Raw genomic sequence first — 24221 nt, forward strand, 5'->3', positions numbered from 1 at the left:
ATGACTACAGATCAAGGATGATGAGTGTGGAGGGATACACATTAGTTCAGTCAGCAAGGGTGTCATCAGAAAAAGTCTGGTAGAGTGGCAGGGTGATGAGGCCAGCGTTGTGTTTATGTTTATGTGGCCCTGCGTCAGTTCTGATTTGACCACACAGGGAAATGCTACCCTGTTGAGCATCATCCTCAAAATCACGCTTATGTTTGAACCCAATTGTTGTAGCCACCAGATCAGTCTAGCTGGTCGGAGGTCTGCCTCTTTTTCGCTGACTGTGACCAGAAACCCTGGTGGTGTGGCTGTGGACTACTCATTGTGCTCCTGACCACAAGATGAGCAGTTTGAAATCACTAGCCACTCCGCAAGAGAAAGATGAGGCAGTGTGCATCCATACATATTTACAACCTCAAAAATGCAAAGGGGCATTTCTGTTCTGCCCTGTAAGGGCACAATGAGTCAGAATTGACTCACTGGCGGTGAGTTTGGTTTGGGTTTACCACATCACCAAGTGTGATGTCCTTTTCCAGAGATTTATCTCGCTTGGTAATCTATGCAAAGTATACAAGATGAAGTCTCTCTATTCTTGCTTTAAGGAACCTTCCAGCTTCCAAAGCAGATTTGTTTGTTCTTCTCACCCTTCATGATACTTTCAAAAGTCTTTGCCAAGTCAGCAGACAGACCTGGAACTATCTATTGGTTTATTTGTTTTGTTTGGGGGTTTGTTTGGTTTATTTGATTGGTTGGTTGTTTATACGTTTTCACTTTCTTTCACCCTATGTCTATCTATATAAGATAGGCAGTGTGAACAATCCCAAGGAGAAAACAATGGGACCGGTGGTTCCCAGGGGACATGTGACAGGAGAAGGCAGGGAGGGGGAGTGGGGAACCAACGAACTCAGGGATAAGGGAACAACAAGAGTTCTAAAATTGATGGCAAGGAGGGTGTATAATGCCTCATGAGGCTTAATCAAATGCAATGTATCTGACAGGAATTACTGAGAGCTGAATGGAGGATAAGCATGATAGTGGTATAGGAGGAAGGTGAAATGAAATTCAGAAAAGAAATAGGAGACAAAGGCTATTAATAGGGGTATAGATATAAGCATGCAAATATGTAAATATATTAATTTATGATGAAAGTGATAGAGGCCAGTGTACATACGTTTATATGTTAAGTATTAAAATAGCAGATGAATTTTGAGCCTCAACTCAAGGCTTCTCTTAACACAAGAACACTGTGTTCTAATAACCTTCCCGAAGTGATTGCTGAAGACAAAATGGATGCATAAGCAAATGTGGTGAAGAGAATGGATGGTGCCCGGCTATCAAAAAATATAGCATCTGAGGTCTTAAAGGCTTGAAGTTAAACAAGCAACCATTTGTCAGTCAAGCAAATAAGTCCACATGGATGAAGCACACCAGCCTGTGTGGCCATGAGGTGTCAAGGGGATCAGATATCAAGTATCAACAGATCCAAAACACACAACTATATTAATGTGAATGAGGGGGATTGGAATAGAGACCCAAAACCCATCTTTAGACACTTAGACATCCCCCCACAGAAGAGTTATAAGGAAGGGATGATTCAACCAAAGTGTACTATAGCACCAAGGAAACACACATCATTCCTCTAGTTCCTGAATGCTTCCCTGCCCTGACCCCACTGACTACCATGACCCAGTACTACCTGGAAATCTGGCTGTACACACACTGGTGCAGATAGTAGTTGGAGTAGCAGCAGCATGAGGTAGGGGGATGGTCAAAGAAGGGGAAAGGGGAGAAAGGGGGATCCCATCACAAGGTTGGATATATAGCCCCTCACAGGGGACAGATAACAGAATGTGGGTAAAGGGGGACAACAATGAACAGTGTAAGCTATGAAATAATAATAGCAATAGGTAATTAATGGGGGGGGGAGAAGAGGAGCTTATACCAAGAGCTCAAGTAGTAATTAGATGTTTTGGAAATGATGATAGAAGCATGTTCATATATGCTGGATCAAGTTGATATATGGAATGTTATAAGAACTCTAATAGTTCCCCAAAAGTGAATTAAAAAATCATCGCCAATACCATAGTTCAAATACATCTATTCTTATTTGATCTTCCTTATTCATATGAAGCACTTGAAAATAACCATGACTTAGGGTCAGGTACACCTTAATCCTCAAATTGACATCCTTGCTCTCTAATGCTTTAAAGAGGTTGGTGCAGTGGATTTTTCCATGGAGCATTGATTGTGGAACCAAGTAAAGTGAAATCGATGAAAACTTCTGTCTCCCCCCACCCCGCCCCTGCCCCCTGATGACCAAAATGTTGCCTATTGGTCAAGTTGAAAGGATTTTGGTTAATGGAGTATGAAGTAAGATGCAGATTCATCATTCAGGAGAAAAAGAGTCAAGTTCTTGAGAAAGTAAAAGTTCACAGGTGAAAGATCTCACCTGAGTAGAAACTATAAGGCACAATGGTGGAAGTAGGCAGAAGAATCACGAGAATATGATTAAATTTAATCCCAATGTTATTATTCTACAAAGAAGTATGGGATGTGAGAGTGAGAATGAGGGAAGGGAAGCTCTGCGGGAGACTGAGGAAATAAATGCAAATACAGTCTATTTTGAGTGTCAATTTATAAAGATTAAAAATATTGTTTAAATTATTTCTAGGTTTTATATAAAATGTATGCTTTTCAGCTGCTACTCAGGGAAGGCGTGCATAACAGGTTGGGGAAGAATAATGTGCAAACTTTTTTGCATACATAAACTTTCGAGATATTTTCTTATGGAAGGTATTCTTCAGATTTAAAGTAAGACTATATATTTGAAGTAGTTATCTTTACAAATCATTGAGGAACTGATTAATAAGAATGAGCTCCTCCATGGGTATGACACCAGGCTAATATACTTAATTCAGCTCAAGAACGAGGGAAGCTAAAGCAATGAGAAGAGCTCACTCGTCGACCTTCTAAACAAGTTGACTTTACATTGTTAGGATAATTGGTCTCAAGAGAATTTAAGGTTAATATGTAAAGAAAAGGAAAAATGTAATGCAAAAATAAAACATTTGTAGATTCACATAAAAATCTGAGATTAAATGTTCATAAGATATGTTCATAATATAAATCTTCAATATTTTTAGTCAGTCAATATTTTCTGAAATTATATAATAGTTTAATAATAGCACTTGCTGGTAGTTGAGCAGCTAATAGGAGGTTTGAATCCTTGTCTACATGATTTGTATACAGTACCCTCTGTGCACTGCTCAACAAGCTTGAAAGGAAGGAGGTAGTCTGTCCTCACTTGACAGGTGAGACGGCTGATGCTTAAAGCGATGAAAGGATAGAAATAAGACTTAAATCGACGTATACCTGACATCAAACTTTGTTGGTTTTTTTTCTATTATTACATCTTTATTCATTTGATTCATCCCCAATAGAATACTGGGTCCTTAATTAAAGGATGTATATTGGGGTAGGTCCAAAAGAGTCTTGCCTTTTTTTTTTTTTTAGTGTTACACATTTACTCTGAAATGTTGGAGGAGCTCACTGTCTTCAGAAAAAAAGCATTTCTGGAGGAGATTTTAGGAGAAAATTGAAAATTGACAGAAAGGGTGCCATGAAAAATGTGTATTTATTTCATATTCACACCCGTAACATAGAACGATTTAGATAAATGGATGAGTAAATAAACGATGAGATCATTTCAGAGAACAGAGTTTGCTTATTTTATAGTAGTGACTGCCTCGTCCCATCTTCTATAAAAGAAAATGTTGGAGTACTTCGAAGCTCAGTCTGAGCTCCTGTGTTTACTTAATGTATTGCTCTCTGCTTTTTTCTTCCTCTCCATTTTTTCCTAGCTATGTGTACATTGTTGTGAAAACTCAGGTCCATTTGCCTTGAAAACCACTTCCTACCTTTTTGTTGCTAACTTTAAAAAATACAATCTCTACTCCATGTTATAGGATTGTGTACATGATCTCCTCTCCATGTTTTATGAATGTGTGCGTGCTCTAGACCCTGCCATCGTTGTGACTACACTTTCGTCGTCCATCACACTCTAGCAGGATGACCATGCTGCTGCCTGTCCCACACAGCAATTTTATTTCTGCTGTGTGACTTTTGTTTTGGGTGTGAAACCTCCCCAATATATCCTCCAAAAAAATCTTTTCATAGCCGGTTCCTTTTTCTCCTTTACGTCTCAGTTTAAATTCAGTATCCTCAGAGAGGCCTTCTCAGACAACAGTTTGTCAGCAGTCCCTAGTTTAATTTTTTTCCAGATTATTTATTAGTCTCCTAAAACAACAAAAATATTTTAATGTATTTGCTTATTAAATGTCTCTCTTCACCTTTAACCCCCAGCCTACCAGGCCAAGAAAGAAGTCCTATAACATTAACCATTTTATCTTGTTCATCACCATATTCCTACCCCATAAATCCTAGTGAATAAAAATTGAGGGATAATAAATTCATGAGTGTATCATACCTGACATCAAGCCTCAATGTGTATATATAAATATAGAGATATAAATTATTCCTCTTAGCTTCCACTCAATAATAGTGTATTGCTTAAATTCTTCTTAAACAGAATATTTTTATTATACCGAAGGATCAAAAGATGCTCTGCTTTGTGGTTTCAGTGGAGATTCAGGGTAAGTGATAATATTTATTTTGGGTTTTGTGTGTGTGTGTGTGTGTGTGTGTGCGTGCGTGTATGCTGTAAAAGAGAGGCAAGCATGCTCAATCAGGTTGCTGCTCAGAACATGAGTCTATATTATTTTCATATATTGATTGATAATTGTTTGACTCAGCCAGTCCCAATGTGAAAGTACCTAGGTGGTACAGAACGGTTTCTTTTTAACTAATCACCCGACAGTTGGCTGCTGAAGCCCACTCAGTGACACCACGAAAGAGTGGGCCAGTAATCTGCTGCCATAAAAAGTACAATCAAGCACACACAGAGGATTGGGGCATACTGAAGCGACATTACTTACACACAGCATCAGGGGAATGAAACGAGAGCCACAGATTGGCAAAAAATTTTTTACCGACACATCAGAAAAAGGGATAATTAGCAAAATATACAGAACTCTACAACAGCCAAGTAAGAAACTAATGAGACCCAATTAAGAAATGGGAAAAATAAATGAACAGACAGTTCACCAAAAATGAAGTACTAATGGCTAGCAAACACATGAAAAAATGACAATGATCACTAGCCATACAGGAACTGCAAATTAAAACCACAGTTAGATACCACTGCACACCCAAAATGCTAGTCCAAATCAAAGAAACAGAAAATAACAGATGCTGCAGAGGACACAGAGAGATTGGAACTCGTATAAACTGTTGGTTGACTTGAAAATACATACAGCCACTAATGGAAAATATGGCTGTACTCAGAGTAACTGGGAACTGAAATCCCACATGATCCAGGAACACCTCTATTAGGCACATACTGTAAAGAAATGAGATAAAACACAGGTGGGCGTATGCTCTCCTGTGTTTATTAGAAGAATTGATCCAGGAGGATCCTCCCTGGCCCCAATCCCCATCCTTAGGGTAAACAGAGTCCAATTGAATTGGAGGTCAAACAGTGTAGGGAAACAACTCACGAGATGTGGCTCAAGGTGGAAATGTACTCACAGAGTGTTCACAGAGTACTCATACCACAGCTGTCACTGGGAAAAGTGAAGATGCTGTCAGTTCAATTGCCTGATTCCACTAGGGGATGATTCACAATTGTGCTTTTTTGTTTCAATGGGTTGTTGTTTTCCTGCTGTTAGCTATTTTTTCCCCCAGTTTGTTTGCTGCTTGGTTTGTTGCTATTCTTGGTGTAGTTGGTCTTAAGGGATTTTGATTTTGTCATATTATGGCCGCCAAAGTAAACTAGAGTCATACATATCCCAATGGATTCTGGACTCCTGCTTAACTCTAGCCCCAATCCAAGAACAGTTCGTTCTGACAACATGGCCCTGCTCTATACTCACCTTCATGAAATGATCACTGAAGATAACGGCAAAGTGTGGTGAAGAAAGCGGTGATGCCTGGCTATCAATTGGAATAGTGTTGGGGTTTCAAAGGGTTGTATTCAAACCAGCAGCCATCTAAGTAAGGAGTTAGTTAAGTCCACATGGGAGAAGCACACCAGTTTGTATGATCCAAAGATGACAATAACAAAATTCAAATATGATTAAGGAAAAATTATCAGAGCTAAAATTATGAACATCCATTTGGTAGAAAGCTGTGAAGGACAGAGGGACCCCAAAACCAATCTATGGAGTAACTAGTTAGATTAAGCTGCTGGCAGACCACATTAGCCACAGGTAAAGATCTCCTAAAACAGCCTTACTATCAGATGATGATCATTGTCATCTTGATTATGCTACATAGAACTTGATTCGTGGCCAGCTGACCTCCCTATTGACCCAACCTGAATTTGTTCTAAGTGCAAGTAGCTCTTGCATGTTCCATGGCGAGACATTTTCCCCTGGCTTTTTAAATATCGAGGGTGGTCTTTTCTTTCTTACTTGTTATTTGTATTTTTATCTTTATATTATTTTTATTTTATCCTTACCATTTTATTTCTATCTTGTTCTTTTAAATTTTTCTATTGCATTTCCAAGTTTGTGAAACACAGAAGGAGTTCATGCACAGAGAGGTTAACTGACGCAATGATTTTAGAGAATGTCACGGGAGGGTGAGAAGATTTGGGGGACAAACAATGGAGGTGGGAACAGGAAGGGAGCACTAGAACTGACTGATGATATAACTTATTTTAAAGACGATTTAACCAAAGGGGCGTGGTGTTATAAAATTGATTGTGGTAATGATTGTACAATTTTTCTTGATATGATTGAGCTTTTGAATTCTATGGTATATGGATTAGGTGGCAATAAAAATGTAAATTAAAAAGTTACAATAAAGGAAACCTTATGAAGTAGCTCTGGTATGTAACCTGTGGCATCACCATGAGTCAGAATCAACTCACCAGCAGTGGGTTTGGTTTGGGGTTTTGGTTTCAAAGCGAAACCATATTTGTTCTGTGCACTTTTAAAAGGAAGACTTGGAGTTAGTGCTTGGATTTAGACTAGATAAAAATAATTAAATATAAACTTTAATACTGTGGAGACATTCATAAGAAAAATTAACCAAACATTGCCTGGGTAGTTTCAAAACTCATGAAAGAAGAGTAACAAAACTCATGGATATATGTCTGATTCTAAATCCTGAAAGTGCCCTGGTAACCAAATGCTTACAGGCCTGGCTGCTAACGGAAAAGTTGGTGTTTTGAACTCACCAGCCGCTGTGCAAAGGAAACACGTGACAGTCTGCTTCCACAAGGATCTGCCGCTTAGCAAACCCTGTGGCGAAGTTCTCTTTGGCCCTGTAGGTTTGCCATGCACATTAGGGTCAACTAGGTGCCAGCCGTTTTCCTAAATTCTACTTCCTTTTTCATCATAGATTTTGCTGTTGTTGTTGTTTGGTTTTCTTTTTCGTTTTGTTTTGCTCTGCCTTTTTTGTGTGCTTATTATTGTCTCTGCAGTTCTATCTAGATAATATAGGCGGGATAAACAATCTGGAGGAGAAAACAACAGGACCAACAGTTTCAGGGGCACATGGGAGAGGGGAGATGGGGAAAGGAAATGGGGGTTAACAAACATAGGGACAAGGGAACAACAAAAATCTAAAATCCATGAACAGGAAGGTGTAGGATGCCTGGTAGGGCTTGATCAAGGGCAATGTAACCGAGAGGAATTATTGAAAGCTGGATGAAGGCCAAACATGATAATGGGACTAGAGGAAAGTAACAGGATATAGAGGAAAGAACTAGGAGGCAATGGACATTCATAGAGGTCTAAATACAGGCATGTACATATGTAAATATATAAAAGATAGGGAAATGGATCTATGTACAAATATTTATATGTTAAGTATCAAGGTAGCAGATGGACATTGGGCCTCTACTCAAATACTCCCTCAATGCAAGAATACTTTGGTCTAATAACCTGGCATTCCATGATGCTCAGTCACTCACCTTACTGACATAATCGCTTTAAACAAAATGGGTCCATAGCAAATGTGGTGAAGAGAGCTGGTGGTGCCTGGCTATCAAAATATATAATGTCTGGGGTCTTAAAGGCTTGAAGATAAATAAGTGACCATCTAGCTGAGAAGCAACAAAGTCCACATGGAAGAAGCACACCAGTCTGTTTGATCATTAGGTGTTTTCCTAAATTCTACTTCTTCTCCAGTTAAATATGACTCAGATGACTAAGTGGTGGGTTATTTGACCCCTCAAAACAAAATGATGAACAGGTTATAGGCAAAGATATTTTAAGAACCTCATAAATGAACTGCAAGAGCCCCCAATAAAATGATTAAACAATCAATAATAAAGGAAAAAATAAAGAACCTCATACTTATACAGATACCCACAGTGGATAGTGAAAGTCTAAAAATAAACAAGATAAGGCTCCAAATCTATTAGGGGACTCCTAAAACTGTACTTATGTAAGTATGTCATGGATGTTGTCATTTGGTGCCTTCCGGTTGGTTCTGATCCATAGCGACCCTGTGCATAACAGAATAATCCAGTGCTTGGTTCTATCATTGTAATCACTGCTATGTTTGCAAGCCCATTATTGGAGCCACTGTGTCAACCATGCCTGACCTTGTACATTACCAATGATAATGTGCTTCCCCCAGGGACTGGTTCCTCCTGATAACATGTCCAAAGTATGTGAGAATCAGTCTTGTCATCCTAACATTTAAGGAGCTTCTGGCTGTACTGATTCCAAAACCGATGTCTTCATTCTTTGGCAGTCCATGATAGATCCAGTATTCTTCACCAACACTTGAATTCAAAGAGATCACTTCTAATTCCATTTTCTTCATTAGCTATCTAACTTTTGAATGCATATGCAGTGATTGAAAATGTTCAAATACTTTCATAACTATTGGCTCACCTTTCTTTGGGAAAGGCAAATATATGGATCACGTCCAGTCAGTTGGCCAGATTTTTGGTCATAGAAGAGTGAGCATTTCCAGTGAATTATCTTCATTGACATTTTCAGGAAGCCTATTGCTGAAGATTTACAAAATGTGTCATTTGTTTTCTTAACTGCTGCTTCTGTAGGCATTCATTGTGTATTAAAGCAAAGTGAAATCCTTGATAACTTCAATCTTCTCTCTATTAATCTTGATGCTTATTATTGGTCCAGTTGTAAAGATTTTTTGTGCATTGAAAGTTATGTCTTTGATCTTCATCAGTAAGTGCTTCTAGACCCTTTCGCTTTCAGCAAGCAAAGTTTTAGCATCTCTTTATTGCAGGCTGCTAATGAGGCTCTCACGTGATGCCATGTTCTTCTTCAACTCTTCTAGTCTTGGGTTATTTGCTATCCATGCAGACTAATTACGTATGTTCAAAGGGTGCAGCCATGGCACACACACTTCCTGCTTTAAAACTACACAGTATCCCCTTGTTCCTCATGCCAATGTACAGAGTGTACATGAGCACAACTGAGTGTTCTGAAATTCCTATTCTTCACAATCTTAGTTTTTCATGATCAACACAGTCAAATGTCTGCATAGGCAATAAAAAGCAGGTAAATATATGTCTGGTATTCTCTGCTTTCAGACAAGATCCGTATGGTAACAACAATGATATCCTTCATCCCTGTGTCTCTTCTGCGTCCAGTTTAATTTTTTAGAAATTCCCTACAAATATACTGCTACAGCCATTTTGGAATTATTTGCTACACACTTTATTTTCATGTGATATGAATGAGACTGCCCACAATTTCAGTATTATGGTGACATCTTTCTTTGTGATGGGTTTATATATGGATCTCTTCCAGCCACTGACCATATATTTTTCATAGATGAGTGAGCATTTCTAGTGTATTTTCAATAAGTGGCAAAAGAGCTCAGACCTATCTGAGTGCCTCTTGCTTCTGTATTGCCACAAGGCAGGGGTCACATGTGCCTCCACACACCATCCATCTTTACACATTCTCACACCGATCGTTCTTCTTACACCACTCCATGTAGGCTGCCTTCAATGATTATTTGCAATGACCACACAGAACTCATAAACAATACTCACAATTAAAGGGTTTGGTTAGGGAGATTAATAAGTTACCACAAGTCAGGATCTACAAGCAGTAAGGATGTAGTCATTGGACTCCTAAGCCACTACCAAGTGGCTCTCTAGTTCTCCACCTCTTTGCCCTTAGGCCCTTGGCTTTTGCATCCAGGGGCCAGGCAGCCAGCCAGCCTCTCACTCTGTCCCATAGTTCCATAGTCTTGGACCAGATAAGGAGAAGACACCCCACAGTCCTGGTGCTGCCCTGCTGCGTCTCTGTGCCACAGTCTGTGACGTGGTCTTGATGGCTTCTGCCACTTCAGACAGACCTTGAAAGTGCTCTTCCAAGGTGCACGGGGTTCGACTTATCCGCCCTTCTTGTCATGGGGTTGGTAGAGAACTGACCAATCCCCTTTCTTAGTGATGCACATGCCTTATGTGTATGGTCCTACTCAATCATTTGATAGAAGTCACAGAAGCTTGGGTGGTGGGGCATGTTGGTCCTTATTCTTAGAGATCCTCTGTACAGCAGAATGAAACACCGTCCAGTGCTGCACCGTCCTCACAAGCGTTCCTGTGCCTGAGCCCATTGCAGCAGCCACGGTGTCCATTCCCCTACTAGAGGGCTTCCCTCTTCATTGCTGCCACTCCACCTACCAAGCATACTGTCCTTCTCCGGGCACTAGTCTCCCTGCAACGTGTCCAAACTGCCTGAGACAAAATATCACCTTCATTACCCTTAAGGGATTTCTGGCTGCACTTCTTCCAAGACAGAAGCGTTTGTTCTTTTGGCAGTCCATGGAACCTTTAATATTCTTCACTGGCACCACAATTCAAATACATGGATTCTTCTTCAGTCAGTTTTATTCAATGCCCAACTTTCTCATGGATACGAGGCCATTAAAAAATGGCATGACATAGATCAGACATAGCTCAGCTCTCAAAGTAACCTCCTGACTTTTCAACACTGTGAAGACGTCCTGTGAAATGCATCATTTGCTCTCTTGACTGCTGTTTCCATAAGATTGATTGTGGATACAAGCAAGATGAAAGTCTTGGGTTCTTCCATCCTTTCTCCACTTCTCTTGATGCTACCTATGAGTCCAGTTGTAGGAAGGTTTGATTTTTTTGTATGTTCTACATTGAGCTGTAATCCATACTGAAGGCTGTAGTTCTTCATCTTCATCAGCAAACAATTCAAGTCTTCCTCACTTTCTGCAAACAAGGTATGTCATCTGTATACTGCAGGTTGCTATTAAGCCTTCCTCTAATGCTGATGCCATATGCCCTTCATATCATCCGGCTTCTCTGATGATTTGCTCAGCATGCGATTGAATAAGTACAGTGAAAGGACACAACCCTGACACACGCCTTTTCTGATGTTAAACCATGCAATATTCCCTGGTCTGTTCGCATAGCCGCCTCTTGATCCATCCATGCACAGGTTCCTCGTGAGCACTATTAAGGGGGCTGAAACCCCATTCTTCTCAAGGCTATCCATAGTTTTTTATGATCCACACATTCAAATGCTTTTGCACAGTCAATAAAACACAAGTAAACATCTTCCTGATATTTTGTCCTTTGAGCCAAGATCCATCTGACATGAACAATGAATATCCCTTATTCCATATCCTCTTCAGAATCTGGCCTGAACCTATCTGGTAACTCCCTGTTCAATCCCCTCTCTTATCATTACACGTGCCATATTTTCATAATCCCACCCAATCATTTTTGGGGGAGTTGCCAGATACTTGGGTAAAAGAGCCAAATTAAGAGATCTCATTCTGCCATGGTGTCCATTTTTTTGAAACATCTCAAGTAATAGTCCCTGGAGCCTTGTTTTATCCTAAAGCTGTCATTGCAACTTGCACTTCTTCCTTCTGTACTATCAAATGCTCCCTCTTGAAAGGATTGAGTACCGACCTTTTTCGTTGTTGTTAATGACTATGTATTCCTTCCATCTTCTTTTGCTTCATTATTCAGAGAATTCTTCAATATTGCAACGTGAAGGTTTAATTTTTCTTCACGTTGGAATGTTCTTCCTTTAAAAAAAACAATTCCAGATTTTCACACATTTCATCATAATCCTTTACTTGTGCTCTGGAGCCGCCCTTGGAGATTATCAGTTTAGCTCTTTTATTTTATGATTTCTTCTATTTGCTTTAGCTACTCTGCACACTTGCTATATTTTTGTATTCATCCCAGAATAAGTTGTGGTAAGCATAGTTTTAATAAAAGATACTCAATCTGTACAGATTCAAAAATTAATGTATGAGATGTGATTAAAATTTCCACGTTTGAGTTATGAGGATGATAGCTATGATTGATTAAATTACTTCTCTGAGTGGGAAGTAGACCGTCACTTGCATACATCATTTGATTTAAACTTAATAATCATTTTAACCTTTGGAGGCTGGCTTCACAGACACAGGAAATGATGCCTTGGATTGCTCTCTTCTCATTCCTTTGACAAAGTCACCAACCAGTAAACAGTGAAAATGTGGTTAAAACCAGGCTCCAAATCATGTGTCAATCATTGTTCAATCGGGCTCCTTCCCCAGGGGAACCTGAGTGTCTCACTTTCCTGTAATAGGTCTGTATCGTGTTTCCTGCAACCTTCTAACTTGTGATGTTCTGTTTGTACGTGTAGCCAGTGTCCCGAAGGATACACCTGTGTGAAAGCTGGCAGAAACCCCGACTATGGCTACACAAGTTTTGACACTTTCGGCTGGGCCTTCTTGGCCTTGTTTCGGTTAATGACCCAGGATTACTGGGAAAACCTTTACCAACAGGTGAGTACCAAGGGACCTACTCAGAAAAAACATGGTCTGTGTTCCTTATTATTCTCTTAATACGAAGATACTTTATTCCGTTTAGAATGGAGAAAATGGAGTTGCCTTATTACTAAAATTAGATAGGTTTTACACCTGGCAATTCTTAAGTGGGTGGTTCTTAAATCATAAGTTGTTTCTTAGCCTTTCTAGGTGTACTGGTCCCTCAGTCTCTTTTCCCCTGTCTCCTCAGTGTAGCCTTCGATGGGCCTCTTGTAAACAGCAGGAAACATGCCCTGATGTCCTCCCTCGACCACACACCGCCCCCACCCATGCCTGAAGGCTTGCAGCACCCTAAGGTCTCCAGGCTCTGCGGCTTTGCTGCCATGCTTGCCTGGTTTACTTGTCGAACTGATATCTACACGTACAGAGCCCCTTCACTTACGTTTTTCTGTCTCCCAACTCAAGTGCTCCGTCTTCTGGATTTCCACGGACTGTTGCATATTTATAGCATCCGTCTTTTTACTGTAATTTAATTCACAAGGCTCTCTCTTCTGACCTGAATGCCATCCGCGTGGATGTATATGCTCTTATTTTATTGGCATATTTTCAGCACCTAACCTGAAGAGAAGGCCAAAATGATTATTTATCTTTATCAGTAATAGTCAGGTTTCTATCCCCCCACCCATTCAGAATCACAAGATTTTTTGTAGACTCTTTTTGTCTACTTAATTTCTGAGAATGCTGTAAATGGCCATAGGAAGGGTACTAAAACACACTTCCCAGGAATAAAACATAATCACTAAATGACTATACAGTCAAGAAGAAATTCAAAATAAAACATATGCAAAATAAAAGTTTAGGGGAATAGCATTAATACTTCCTGTTTGGGGGGAGGGGGGAGATAAAGTCTTAAGAGTAATAAAAATAGATGTTACCTATTCCTAAAGTTTGGAAATGAACAAAGTAGTTAGTTTTCTAAGTGAATCTCAGTCTGTGGGGACAATGCAGTGATTATTGTGCTTAATGATAACAATAAACCCTACCTATCTTTAGCATGCCCTTACTAAGTTCCCATACCTTTTATGATGAAAATGTGATTCTTTTAATAGTGTTTTTTCCAGACAGATATAATTTTATTTCTTTGTATATTTTTATAACATGATTTTTAAAACTGCCTCATTTACCATTTAAATAACGGCAAAGCCAACTGAGGATCCCACACGCTAATCTCTGCAAGAGCTGCGAGACTCCCTGCTCCAGCAGGACTCACCGCTTTAAAAACTCTGGGGGCTGTTCTGCACTGCCCCCATAGGGTGGCTGTGGGTCTTCACTGACTCGATTGCAGTGGGTTTGTGTAATATACCACTCAAACTGGAATAATTCACATATATATATATATATATATATATATATATATATATATATATATATATATAATTAACATTGCTCATTTCTGTTTTCCTCTAGACCCTGCGTGTTGCTGGGAAAACCTACATGATATTCTTTGTTTTGGTCATTTTTCTGGGCTCCTTTTATCTCATCAACTTGATCCTAGCCGTGGTTGCCATGGCCTATGAGGAGCAGAACCAGGCGAACATCGAAGAAGCCAGGCAGAAGGAGTTAGAGTTTCAACAGATGCTAGACCGACTTAAAAAAGAGCAAGAAGAAGCTGAGGTATTGTCATTTACATTCAAGTTCGCCTTGGATGTGTGTGGTCTATCCTCGCCCTTGCAGATACAATTCCCTTAGTTCTTACAACACTTCACCATCATTTCTAGTCAGGACAAAAGAACCAGCTCTAGACCGACCCACAAGGGGACCCCTGCCCCATCCCCCTGTCCCCGTTATCAGCTGACTCATGCCAGAAAACGGTCTAAGGCTGTTCTTTCTGAGCGTACGTGGCCTGTGGAAACCTCCAGAAGGTATATAATTCATTTCCCCAGAATAACGACTGTTTATGGTATTCTGTGACAGAGAAAGAAAGCTGTGTGTCTTTAAAAAAACGTTTTGAGGACTTACAGCCAAAGCCTGCGGTGCTAGAGTTAGACTTGTGGTTGTGACCATGTTGAGTGAAGTCAGAAATGCCAACAGTTCCTCCTTCCTTCGCCTACTTGAGTGAAGAATTTTAAGTTTTGCCTCAATTTTGAAATATACTTTTCCAGGATAAAAGTTTAAGAAGGTTTGTCTTAAGTAACCATAATTTGAAATTCATGGTTTAATTCTTAATGTTTGGCTCTGTTAAATACTTTCAAGAAGCAGAACCTACGTAGGGAAGGAAATCATCTACAATGCACAGAAATGTTGCTGCACAAAGTATCCAGGGCAGCATGTTAATTAGATTAAAAATCAGAAAGCAGCTAAATGTTCAACGCTGGCGAAGAGGCTTATGGTGTGTTTATACGTCAGAGTAGTGTTCAACCATCAAAGTAGATGCATTTAAGAATAGATACTGACACAAAGAAAATGTTGATGTTGAATAGTAACGTATAAAAGTGACAGAAGATACAATCAAAATATATGACAATATATCTATATAAAGACTAGGAAAAATATCAGCACCGATTATTTGTAGGATGCAAGGTTACAAGTGATTTTATATTTTATATAAATATTATTTCACAATAATTATTTCACAAATGATATTGCACAATATTTCACAATAATTAATAATGACTTATTTTTAAAAGAGTTGGTACTAAGCATACCAGAGGATTCATAGAGAACTCTACTTGAAGAAACAAATTACTGGCCTTATCATTTCTTCGACCTATTGTTTTTGACTGATTCGCTTTAAACTGTAGAGTGCTGGTTTCTGTTGATAACAGTATTACTATTGAGTTAAATACTACGTATATAAGATACAAAGTTATCCTGTTACCTGGCTTGGTAAGTCTTTCACATTTTTAATTTTATATATATATATATATATATATATATATATATATGTATCTTTTTTCCAAAGAACTACGGAGAAGAAGCAGGGGTGTGCTCTCTACGGTTTCCGCTCATTCCGATGAGTGCAAAGCAACTGTGTCCCTTCCTCTTGACCCGACAGGCAATAGCGGCAGCGGCAGCTGAATACACGAGCATTGGGAGGAGCAGGGTGATGGGCCTCTCCGAGAGTTCTTCTGAGACGTCCAGACTGAGCTCCAAGAGTGCGAAAGAGAGAAGAAACCGGAGAAAGAAGAAGAATCAAAAGAAGCTCTCCAGCGGTGAAGAAAAGGGAGACGGTGAAAAACTGTCCAAATCGGGATCCGAAGAAAGTATCAGGAGAAAAAGTATACACCTTGGCGTTGAAGGGCCCAGGCGAGCGCGTGACAAGAGATTATCAACCCCCAACCAGGTACCTAGCCTCCCTAACACGTAGCACCAGAGGCGTAATACTAGCACGCCGTCTTTGGGTCTTAGGTAGCAGGGCTCTGGAAAGATGAGTGTGTGAAAAAACTTTTTTGATTGCGTTTTTAGGTAAGGCACATCTGTTGCTTCACATGTATGGGGAAATATTTGTATGTAATGGTTTATTTAGGTTTGATCACTTTGAAGGATTTCATAGTTTCCAAATTATTGTATCTTCTCTAATATTTATTTCAGAATAAACAGGTTTTCCAAAACAAGATATTGGTTCCATGATAGATTAACTGTAATGTTTTTGTTTAGACTGTTTGGGTTAGAACTAGTCTTAAATCATCGTATCCTCTTTCCATCTGACGTAATGGTTTCTCCAGGATTCTAGTCATCCTGGTGGAAAACTTCAGGGAAGACTTTAACAATCTCCACCTCAACCCTGTCTGCTGCGCACATCGTGTCCCATCACCTATTACTTCTGCTTGCATGGAGTTCCTCATTCCCAGTTTCCTTCCACTGAAAGTGCCACCTCTCAGGCCTCTCTCCCTCAGGATAGCCACCAGTGCAACCATCACTGCTAATTTCCTTACCACTTACATAGTTTCCATTGCACACGCCCTCATATTATTTGTTTAAAAAAACAAATATCTTGGTCATCCTTCTGCCCCATTTAGAACAGTGAAAAACTCACTCACATCTTATCCATGCCACGAACCGGTTTCTGCTTCCTTTGGCCACTCGTGGGCACCTCAAAATCCTTTCACCAAAAGAAAATAACAACAGCAACCCCCCCCCCCAAAAAAAAAAACCAAACCAAAACAGAACCTTAAATGAACACTGTCATCAAGTTGAGTCTGACCCATCCCCCTACCCCTCCCACTGATTCTGACTCATGGCGACCCAACACGGGGTTTCCAAGGCTATACATGTGCTGGATCAGGCTTCATTTTTCTCCCAAGGAGTGGCTGGTGGGTTTGAACCACTAACCTTGTACTTAGCCGTCCCACGCTTGCCCAACAGCACCATCAGTACGCTCACTCCACTACGATGGCGTTCTGACTGTTGTCTACACGCCCCGTACTTTCGCGCTTTTCTTCCTAGACATAGCTTTCTCTAACGGGAGTGATTTTCCTTTTCTTAATACCTGTTCTTCAAGACTCAGCAGAAGGACTGTGCATCCCACAAATTTTTCTCTGTCCTCCACACTCTTCTCCATGTGCTCTTTGGCGCACTGGGCCACGCTGCTCTCTTCTCTCTGAATCTGCATGGACATTTTCTAGTGTCTACTACTCAGTCCCAAAGACCCTGAAACGCTACAAAGAGATAAAAGATAGAGCCCCTGCTTTCAGGGATTTCACAACCTAGCTGGGGGGACACAAATTGAAAATATACAAACTTATTTAAGGTATAATTCAAAAGAAATGTGATGGAAGTTTTACAAGGAAGTTTTGAGGCAAGGACCTCGCCATATTTGTGTCTATCTTGTTCAGAATGCCTATTACTTTGTCATTTATGTCGTCAATACAAGTGTTTATTGAATCGGGTACTTCCAAATAATTTGGCTTCCATTGGATTTATGGTTTGTCCTGCATCTGAATCATAAAAAATGGCTTTTAAAAAAATCTCCCTTTGGTAAGAGGCAGTTTCTTTCCCGAGCATTAATAACTGATGACTTTGTGAACTTAGTATATCGATAGGTTTCTTAGTCTTAACTGAGCGAGCCCTCACTGTGTGCAGTGACAGCAATGCAAGGGAATGGCAAGAACTCTAAGGGCTAGCCAGTCTGCTCAAAGACAGTGCCATTCTTGCTGTGACCTGGAGACTTACACGAGGGAGCTTCAGAAAGTTGGTGGGGGAAATATATTTTAATTCAAGTTTTCCATGAACATTTTGAAGCACCATATTATATTGTAGATAAATTAAAGTGATATGCAGAGAGAGAGGTGGCTTCAGGCTAGCATAGTAGAAATCTATACAGCAATAAATCACTGAACTTATTCTGAGATCCTTTCAGGAGAAAGAGAAGGCTCTCTGACTCCCTCCTGTAAAGAGTTACAGTCTTGGAAGCCCATGAGAGCAGATCTCCTCTGTCCTCTAGGGTGGCTGTGAGACAGAATTGGCCGGACAGCAGTGGAGTTTGAGATCATTTCAATCTTTATTTGGAGGAATTCTTCATGCTGAATTAATTTTGTGTTTTTAAATATGGGGGATTTCATTTAAACCAGGCCTGAGATAACCTGCCCTCAGGTCAGGGGTCTCCGTGGCTGTGATGAGAAATGCATTTCTATTTTGGGACACCTTAGCAGATACAAGTCACCTTTTGCCTCTTCTTCTCCAGTCCCCACTCAGCATCCGTGGCTCCTTGTTCTTCGCCAGGCGAAGCAGCAGAACAAGTCTTTTTAGTTTCAAGGGTCGAGGAAAAGATCTAGGATCGGAGACTGAATTTGCGGATGACGAGCACAGCATTTTCGGAGACAACGAAAGCCGAAGGGGTTCACTGTTCGTGCCCCACAGACCGAAGGAGCGGCGCAGCAGTAACATCAGTCAAGCCAGTAGGTCTCCCCCAGTGCTGCCGGTGAACGGGAAGATGCACAGTGCCGTGGACTGCAATGGCGTGGTCTCCCTGGTGGACGGACCCTCAGGCTTCTTGGTCCCCAATGGACAACTTCTGCCAGAGGTGATAATAGATAAGGCAACTTCTGATGAGAGCGTAAGGACATTTTCAATAGCTCAGGCATGGCTGGGCCCTCCCTCCTGCATCAGTCAGTCTCTCTTCTGCAGGGGCCTTCTCTCTGACCTTGTGAATGGCTCTGCATTTCGCAATACTTCTTCTGTAGAAACTCATCTTGAACTCCTTAACATAAATCTCATGCCATGTGTTGTAGGCATCAAATTCAAGTATTTTTAGAACAGTGTTTTAAAATACAGTACTTATGTTTCAATCTTTTAAGTGAAGATTAAACATCATTCCTTTAGGGAACAATAAGGAGAGCTGGTGGCTAGTGGGTTATTAGTTGGGCTGCTAACTCAAAGGTTGTCAGTTCAAAAGCACCAGATGCCCTACAGGAGAAAGACGAGGCTCTCTACTCCCATAAAGAGTTACAGCCTCAGAATTCCACCAGGGCAATTCTACCCTATCCTATAGATTTACCATGAGGTGGAATTGACTTGATGATAGTGGAGTTGAGCAAGTTAGGGAGCAATTTATAAAAGATATAGATCAGCCCAGAAAATGCTGGTCAGATTATAAAGCTAATATTTCTGTAAAGAAAGTTAGATTATCAGATCTTTTTCAGGTCACTATTTAATTTGAAGGTGCTACTAAAAGTTTGTGTCTAAATTCCATTATCTTTTAATTCTATTTTTATGACCATTTTAAAGTCCCCCTCCTCTATACCTTAGTATTCATAATTGCGTTACATTTTATTCTTACCCTTGTTTTACACACAGGGAATTTGAGGCACAGAGAACTAGTGAATTTTTCCCAAAGACACTCAATTAATTAACTTTAGCCCTGAGGTTGAAATAAGAGAAAAGGGAAACAAATCCTCTGTGTTTCTCCAATATATAATAGCTTTCCTGGAAATAGTTTAGAATTACTTTGGAGTTCCCATATACCAATATTTGCCATTTTCATGAAAACTATAGGTTTCGTCCAGAGTCATTGAATAAAAACTTATTTACCAAACTACAGAAGTTGGTACAAACATACTTACATAAAACAAAGAGACAAAAAGTAACCACTCCAACAATTTCAAAAATGTATCAGGTCACTGAGTGGTTGAAGTGAAAGACCTACTTAGGCTTGCAGACAGGATCTTTCATGGTTCCTGGTCTCTAGGCTTTACCTGTTGACCTTTCACTAATTCACTGGATGGCATCACATATCATGAGGGCCGTTGATTAACCCAGTTAGCTGTGCATTAGTGCTATACATTTTCATATGTTCATATTTCCAGTCCATGTAATATTTCACATGAGACTAACGTTCCATCAAAGCTGTGGTCCCACCTGTGTGTGTCCATTTCAATGGCAGCCTGCATGTGCTTTTAGGTGGAGCACGACCTCTCTTCTTGCATGACACAGCTTCTGCCCGCTCTAAGGCATCTCGCCTTTCCAAACAAGCATGCGCAATCTCTGTGGAGTCAGATCTTTGTTGTGATCTTGCTTTTCAGCCATTTGGTGCAATCTGTGGAATATGTCAGATTTGGAGATTATTTTATATTTTTAATGGATTCTTTTCATTTAGACCTTTATTTTTACCACCAGAGGGAAAAACAGAGCCATAATAAACTCTGAAACTAGAACTAGAGATGCAGATTCTCCAAGATTCGATATAGACTCAATACATATTATTAAATGTCATAATGTGCATTAGGTGAAAAAAATACATTACAAATTATATAATCTCTATACCTGAGACCTTTCTACAAGGAAAAGGATTTGTTTTATCAAGTTATTTTTACCCAATTCTTGTTTGATTTTGGGGGAAAATATTTCCGCTTCTGGAAAACCAAGATTAAGAGACCAAAGCAGAGCGCATGTTTATAGGGAGATCTCAGTAAAAAGCCTCCTACCAATTTGTATATGTGCACAGATACAATGTGCATACATATACACATATGTACACACCTGTGCGTGTGTTTTTCATACACATGAATATGTTTATATATATAATATATGCACAACTATATTGTAATAATGTGTATATATATATTTGTAAAATGGTATGTATATATACATATGCACTGTACATAAGCAGTTAAGTAGGTTGATAACTAGAATAATGCAGATATTTGTATTGGCATCTGTGTGTGTGTGTGTGTGTGTGTGTGTCCATGTTCGTGTTATTGGCCTGCACTGAACCAAGGACACAAGGTTGTACACTTGAATTCATTGCCAAGATTTTAAGAAAGGAATCTCGCTTAGAAATGAGTTGACCTGGAAATATGGCGCTCATATTTCTGCATGGCCACAATCCTTCAGAGCTGAGCAATGGTCACTCTTTCATGTGGGATTTCCCTTTTCCTTTTTCCCCATCAGTCTAAATGGGCCTTTTTTCATCTTATCTATTCATATCAGCCTATGCAATCTCCCTTGCCAGCAAGAAACAATACCCATGGAAGCCTCCACGATGCTGTCACCGAGACAAAGATTTACAGACTGCTGGCGATCTCGCCCCGTGCACACTCCTGGCTCCATACTGGCTGCTTAGCTCCACTCATTTAGGACTCTTCCATACTAATTGTATGAGACTACAGTGGAGACCCAGAACAATGGATCATTAATATAACCATAAAAGCAGCTAGATTTTAAAAAATCCTTATGTACAAATTTCTCTAAGCCCTAACATGGGATGATGAGATGTAGAAGCTGTTATTATCCCCATATTTGCCAGTGATGAGACAGATGCAGAGGTATTTAATTACCTGTCTATGACATACAGCAGGAGAACTGTGATTCGGACCCGTAATATACCATGTACCCTGAATCACTCACTATTGCTACCTAAGCAAGATTTTATTTCATACCAGCAATGTATAAGGGTCCTATTCCTAATCATCTTTTTTTTTTTTTCATTTTCAGGGCACTACTGGTCAGAGACATAGGAAAAGACGATCCAGTTCCTATCTCCTCTCTGAGGAGATGCTGAATGACCCCAGTCTCAGACAAAGAGCCATGAGCAGAGCGAGCATACTGACCAACACTGTCGAAGGCACGTAACACTATTCTCTCTGCCACACTGACTCTTACCAGAACAATTAGGACAGCTCCTGGGCAGCCTCAGTCAGTAGACGAAGTTAGTTCTCAAGAAGAATTCCGAGATCAGAAATGATTGTAAGCAATAAGAAACTGATCAACGGATATTAATGAAATGCTTTGCATGTCTTAAAAGGTTAATAAAAGCAGCCTGATTTTCCAGGTAAACGTTGACCTAAAGCACAATAAAAAAATTTAATGGAAAGAACTGAGAAAAGTACTGTTATAGTTTAATGGTCTCTGATATAGAAAACTGGGTTAACTTAGGTGGTGTGGTTCTTTTTTTGTTTTTTAATCATTTTATTGGGGGCTCTTACGACTTATTACAATGGTATCTGATATATTCGTACATATCTTCCATCGTTCTTTTCTACACATTTACTCTCCATTGAGCCCTTGGGATCAGCTCCTCTTTATTTCCCTCACTCACCCCCACCCCACCCCTGACCCTGGTGGCCCTTTATAGATTGTAGATTGTTAATTATTTTCACACCGACCACTGTCTCCCTTCCCCTCTGGTTTCTGTTGTTCTTCCCCCTGGATGGGGGTGTAGTTATGTGTCATTCATTGCGATTCGTGTCCTCCTCCCTTCCCAGCTCGCCCGATCTTTCCCCTACCCTTTGGTGTCTCTATTCTCATTCCTGCTCCTGGGTTCCATGTGTTGTGAGTTTTATCTCTTGCATATATATATATATACTCCTGTCTAGTCTAGATTGGGAAGCAGTACTGATTGGGTGATTTTAGAAATTTCAGCTATTCTCTGAATTTGTTCCCTTTTCTAATATAATAAAGTGATACTTTAGAATTCTAACTCCATTATATAAAATAACTTTTGCGAAATGGTCAATGATGTGAGATCATGTTAACATTTATGCTAGTAGGGGAAATGGTATTGGGAAAAGTTTGGAGAGTGTGCGCTGTGGTGATTAGAACTTGGGATTGACTGGGAAGAGTCAAATGATGGCCACGTTTTAAAATGTGTTCACTCCTACTTCCACCCCTGCCGGGATGTCCCAGTTCTCACCTTGCCCCCAGACTAACCAGACCCAGTTCCAGATCCCACACCTGCAATGAGCGTGCCCTCACTGATGCCTAAGCTGGCCAACAAACATGGTGCCAGACTTTCATGCCATGTGCAGAGCTCTCATGGATATAATTATGTTAAATATTTACAAAGTCTAAATCACAAGATTTGTTGACATACAAGGGCACACCATTGGTTTTTTGTTTTTTTTTAGTAGGAATAAAATATCCAACTGCCTTAGTTCATGTTCTTGGTGTGTCTGTTTGCAGAACTTGAAGAATCCCGACAGAAATGCCCACCTTGGTGGTATAGATTTGCACGCACTTTCTTGATCTGGAATTGCTCTCCATATTGGATAAAGTTTAAAAAGTTGATCTACATCATCGTAATGGATCCTTTTGTGGACCTTGCGATAACCATCTGCATCGTTTTGAACACATTGTTTATGGCGATGGAGCATCACCCAATGACAGAAGAATTCAAAAACGTGCTCTCTGTGGGAAACCTGGTGAGTCTGCCCGTGGATGAGGAGATGGGCGGGTGTGATGGGTTGCATTAGGCTGCTAATCACGGGCTCTGCAGTTCAAACTCAGCAGTTCACTAGGCGTCAGAATTGATAGGATCGCAATGACTCAGAATGGACTTGATGGCAGTGAGTTTGGTTTTTAGGTGTTTTCCGTTTTGTTTGGTCTTGGCGTGTTATGTACCTATAGATTCTCTTTTGTATTGTTGTTGTTGTCATTTCATTTATGTTAAAGCCAGGTGGGCCTGCAGCTAGTTGTCATTATGCACATCAAGAATGCCCAAAGTGAGTCATTGTACAAAGTCAAATTTCTGGTTAAATATACAAATTTCAAACGATTTTGCAATCCTGTTGGGATCTATAAATAACATTTCTATTTCCTTGCAGGGTTGCCATCCTCAGAGTTGACAAGGCTCTTGTTTCTGCCAGCAATTCTCTTGGGAACAACACTTTCAAAATTTGATACATTCTTACATATTTTATAGTTACATTGGTACTTCCTTGGGAGTCTATAGCCCACATATTTTTAGAAAAGCTGCAGAAGCATTGTTTGGATAGAGCAGTAGTAAAGTATCTAGACATTTCCAGTCTCAACCTATATAATTTTGAATTCAGCTTATTACTTGTGTGGCTTCGGATAAATATTTTAAACTATTCTATTTTTAATCTGATCATTTATTCGATGAAAGTACTAAAACTTCACTTACAACATTTTGGGTA

The 24221-nt window shown here is 40.0% G+C and overlaps 1 protein-coding gene across 3 annotated transcripts in view; it reads left to right on the forward strand.

Moving 5' to 3' along the window:
- Window positions 1–24221, forward strand: part of SCN9A (sodium voltage-gated channel alpha subunit 9) — a 99265-nt gene that overhangs the window by 13766 nt on the left and 61278 nt on the right. For 2 of the 3 annotated variants that reach the window (XM_075530433.1, XM_075530434.1), the window contains exons 7-13: window positions 4577–4640; window positions 12726–12867; window positions 14317–14523; window positions 15905–16192; window positions 18533–18871; window positions 21781–21910; window positions 23248–23486. In XM_075530433.1, the coding sequence (XP_075386548.1) occupies window positions 4577–4640; window positions 12726–12867; window positions 14317–14523; window positions 15905–16192; window positions 18533–18871; window positions 21781–21910; window positions 23248–23486 (1409 nt within the window). Of the gene's footprint in view, window positions 1–4576; window positions 4641–12725; window positions 12868–14316; window positions 14524–15904; window positions 16193–18532; window positions 18905–21780; window positions 21911–23247; window positions 23487–24221 lie in introns of all 3 variants that reach the window. The other variant, XM_075530432.1, reaches the window with a different exon arrangement.

The sequence above is a fragment of the Tenrec ecaudatus genome, chromosome 13, assembly GCF_050624435.1.
Source record: "Tenrec ecaudatus isolate mTenEca1 chromosome 13, mTenEca1.hap1, whole genome shotgun sequence".
Classification (NCBI taxonomy): Eukaryota; Metazoa; Chordata; class Mammalia; order Afrosoricida; family Tenrecidae; genus Tenrec; species Tenrec ecaudatus.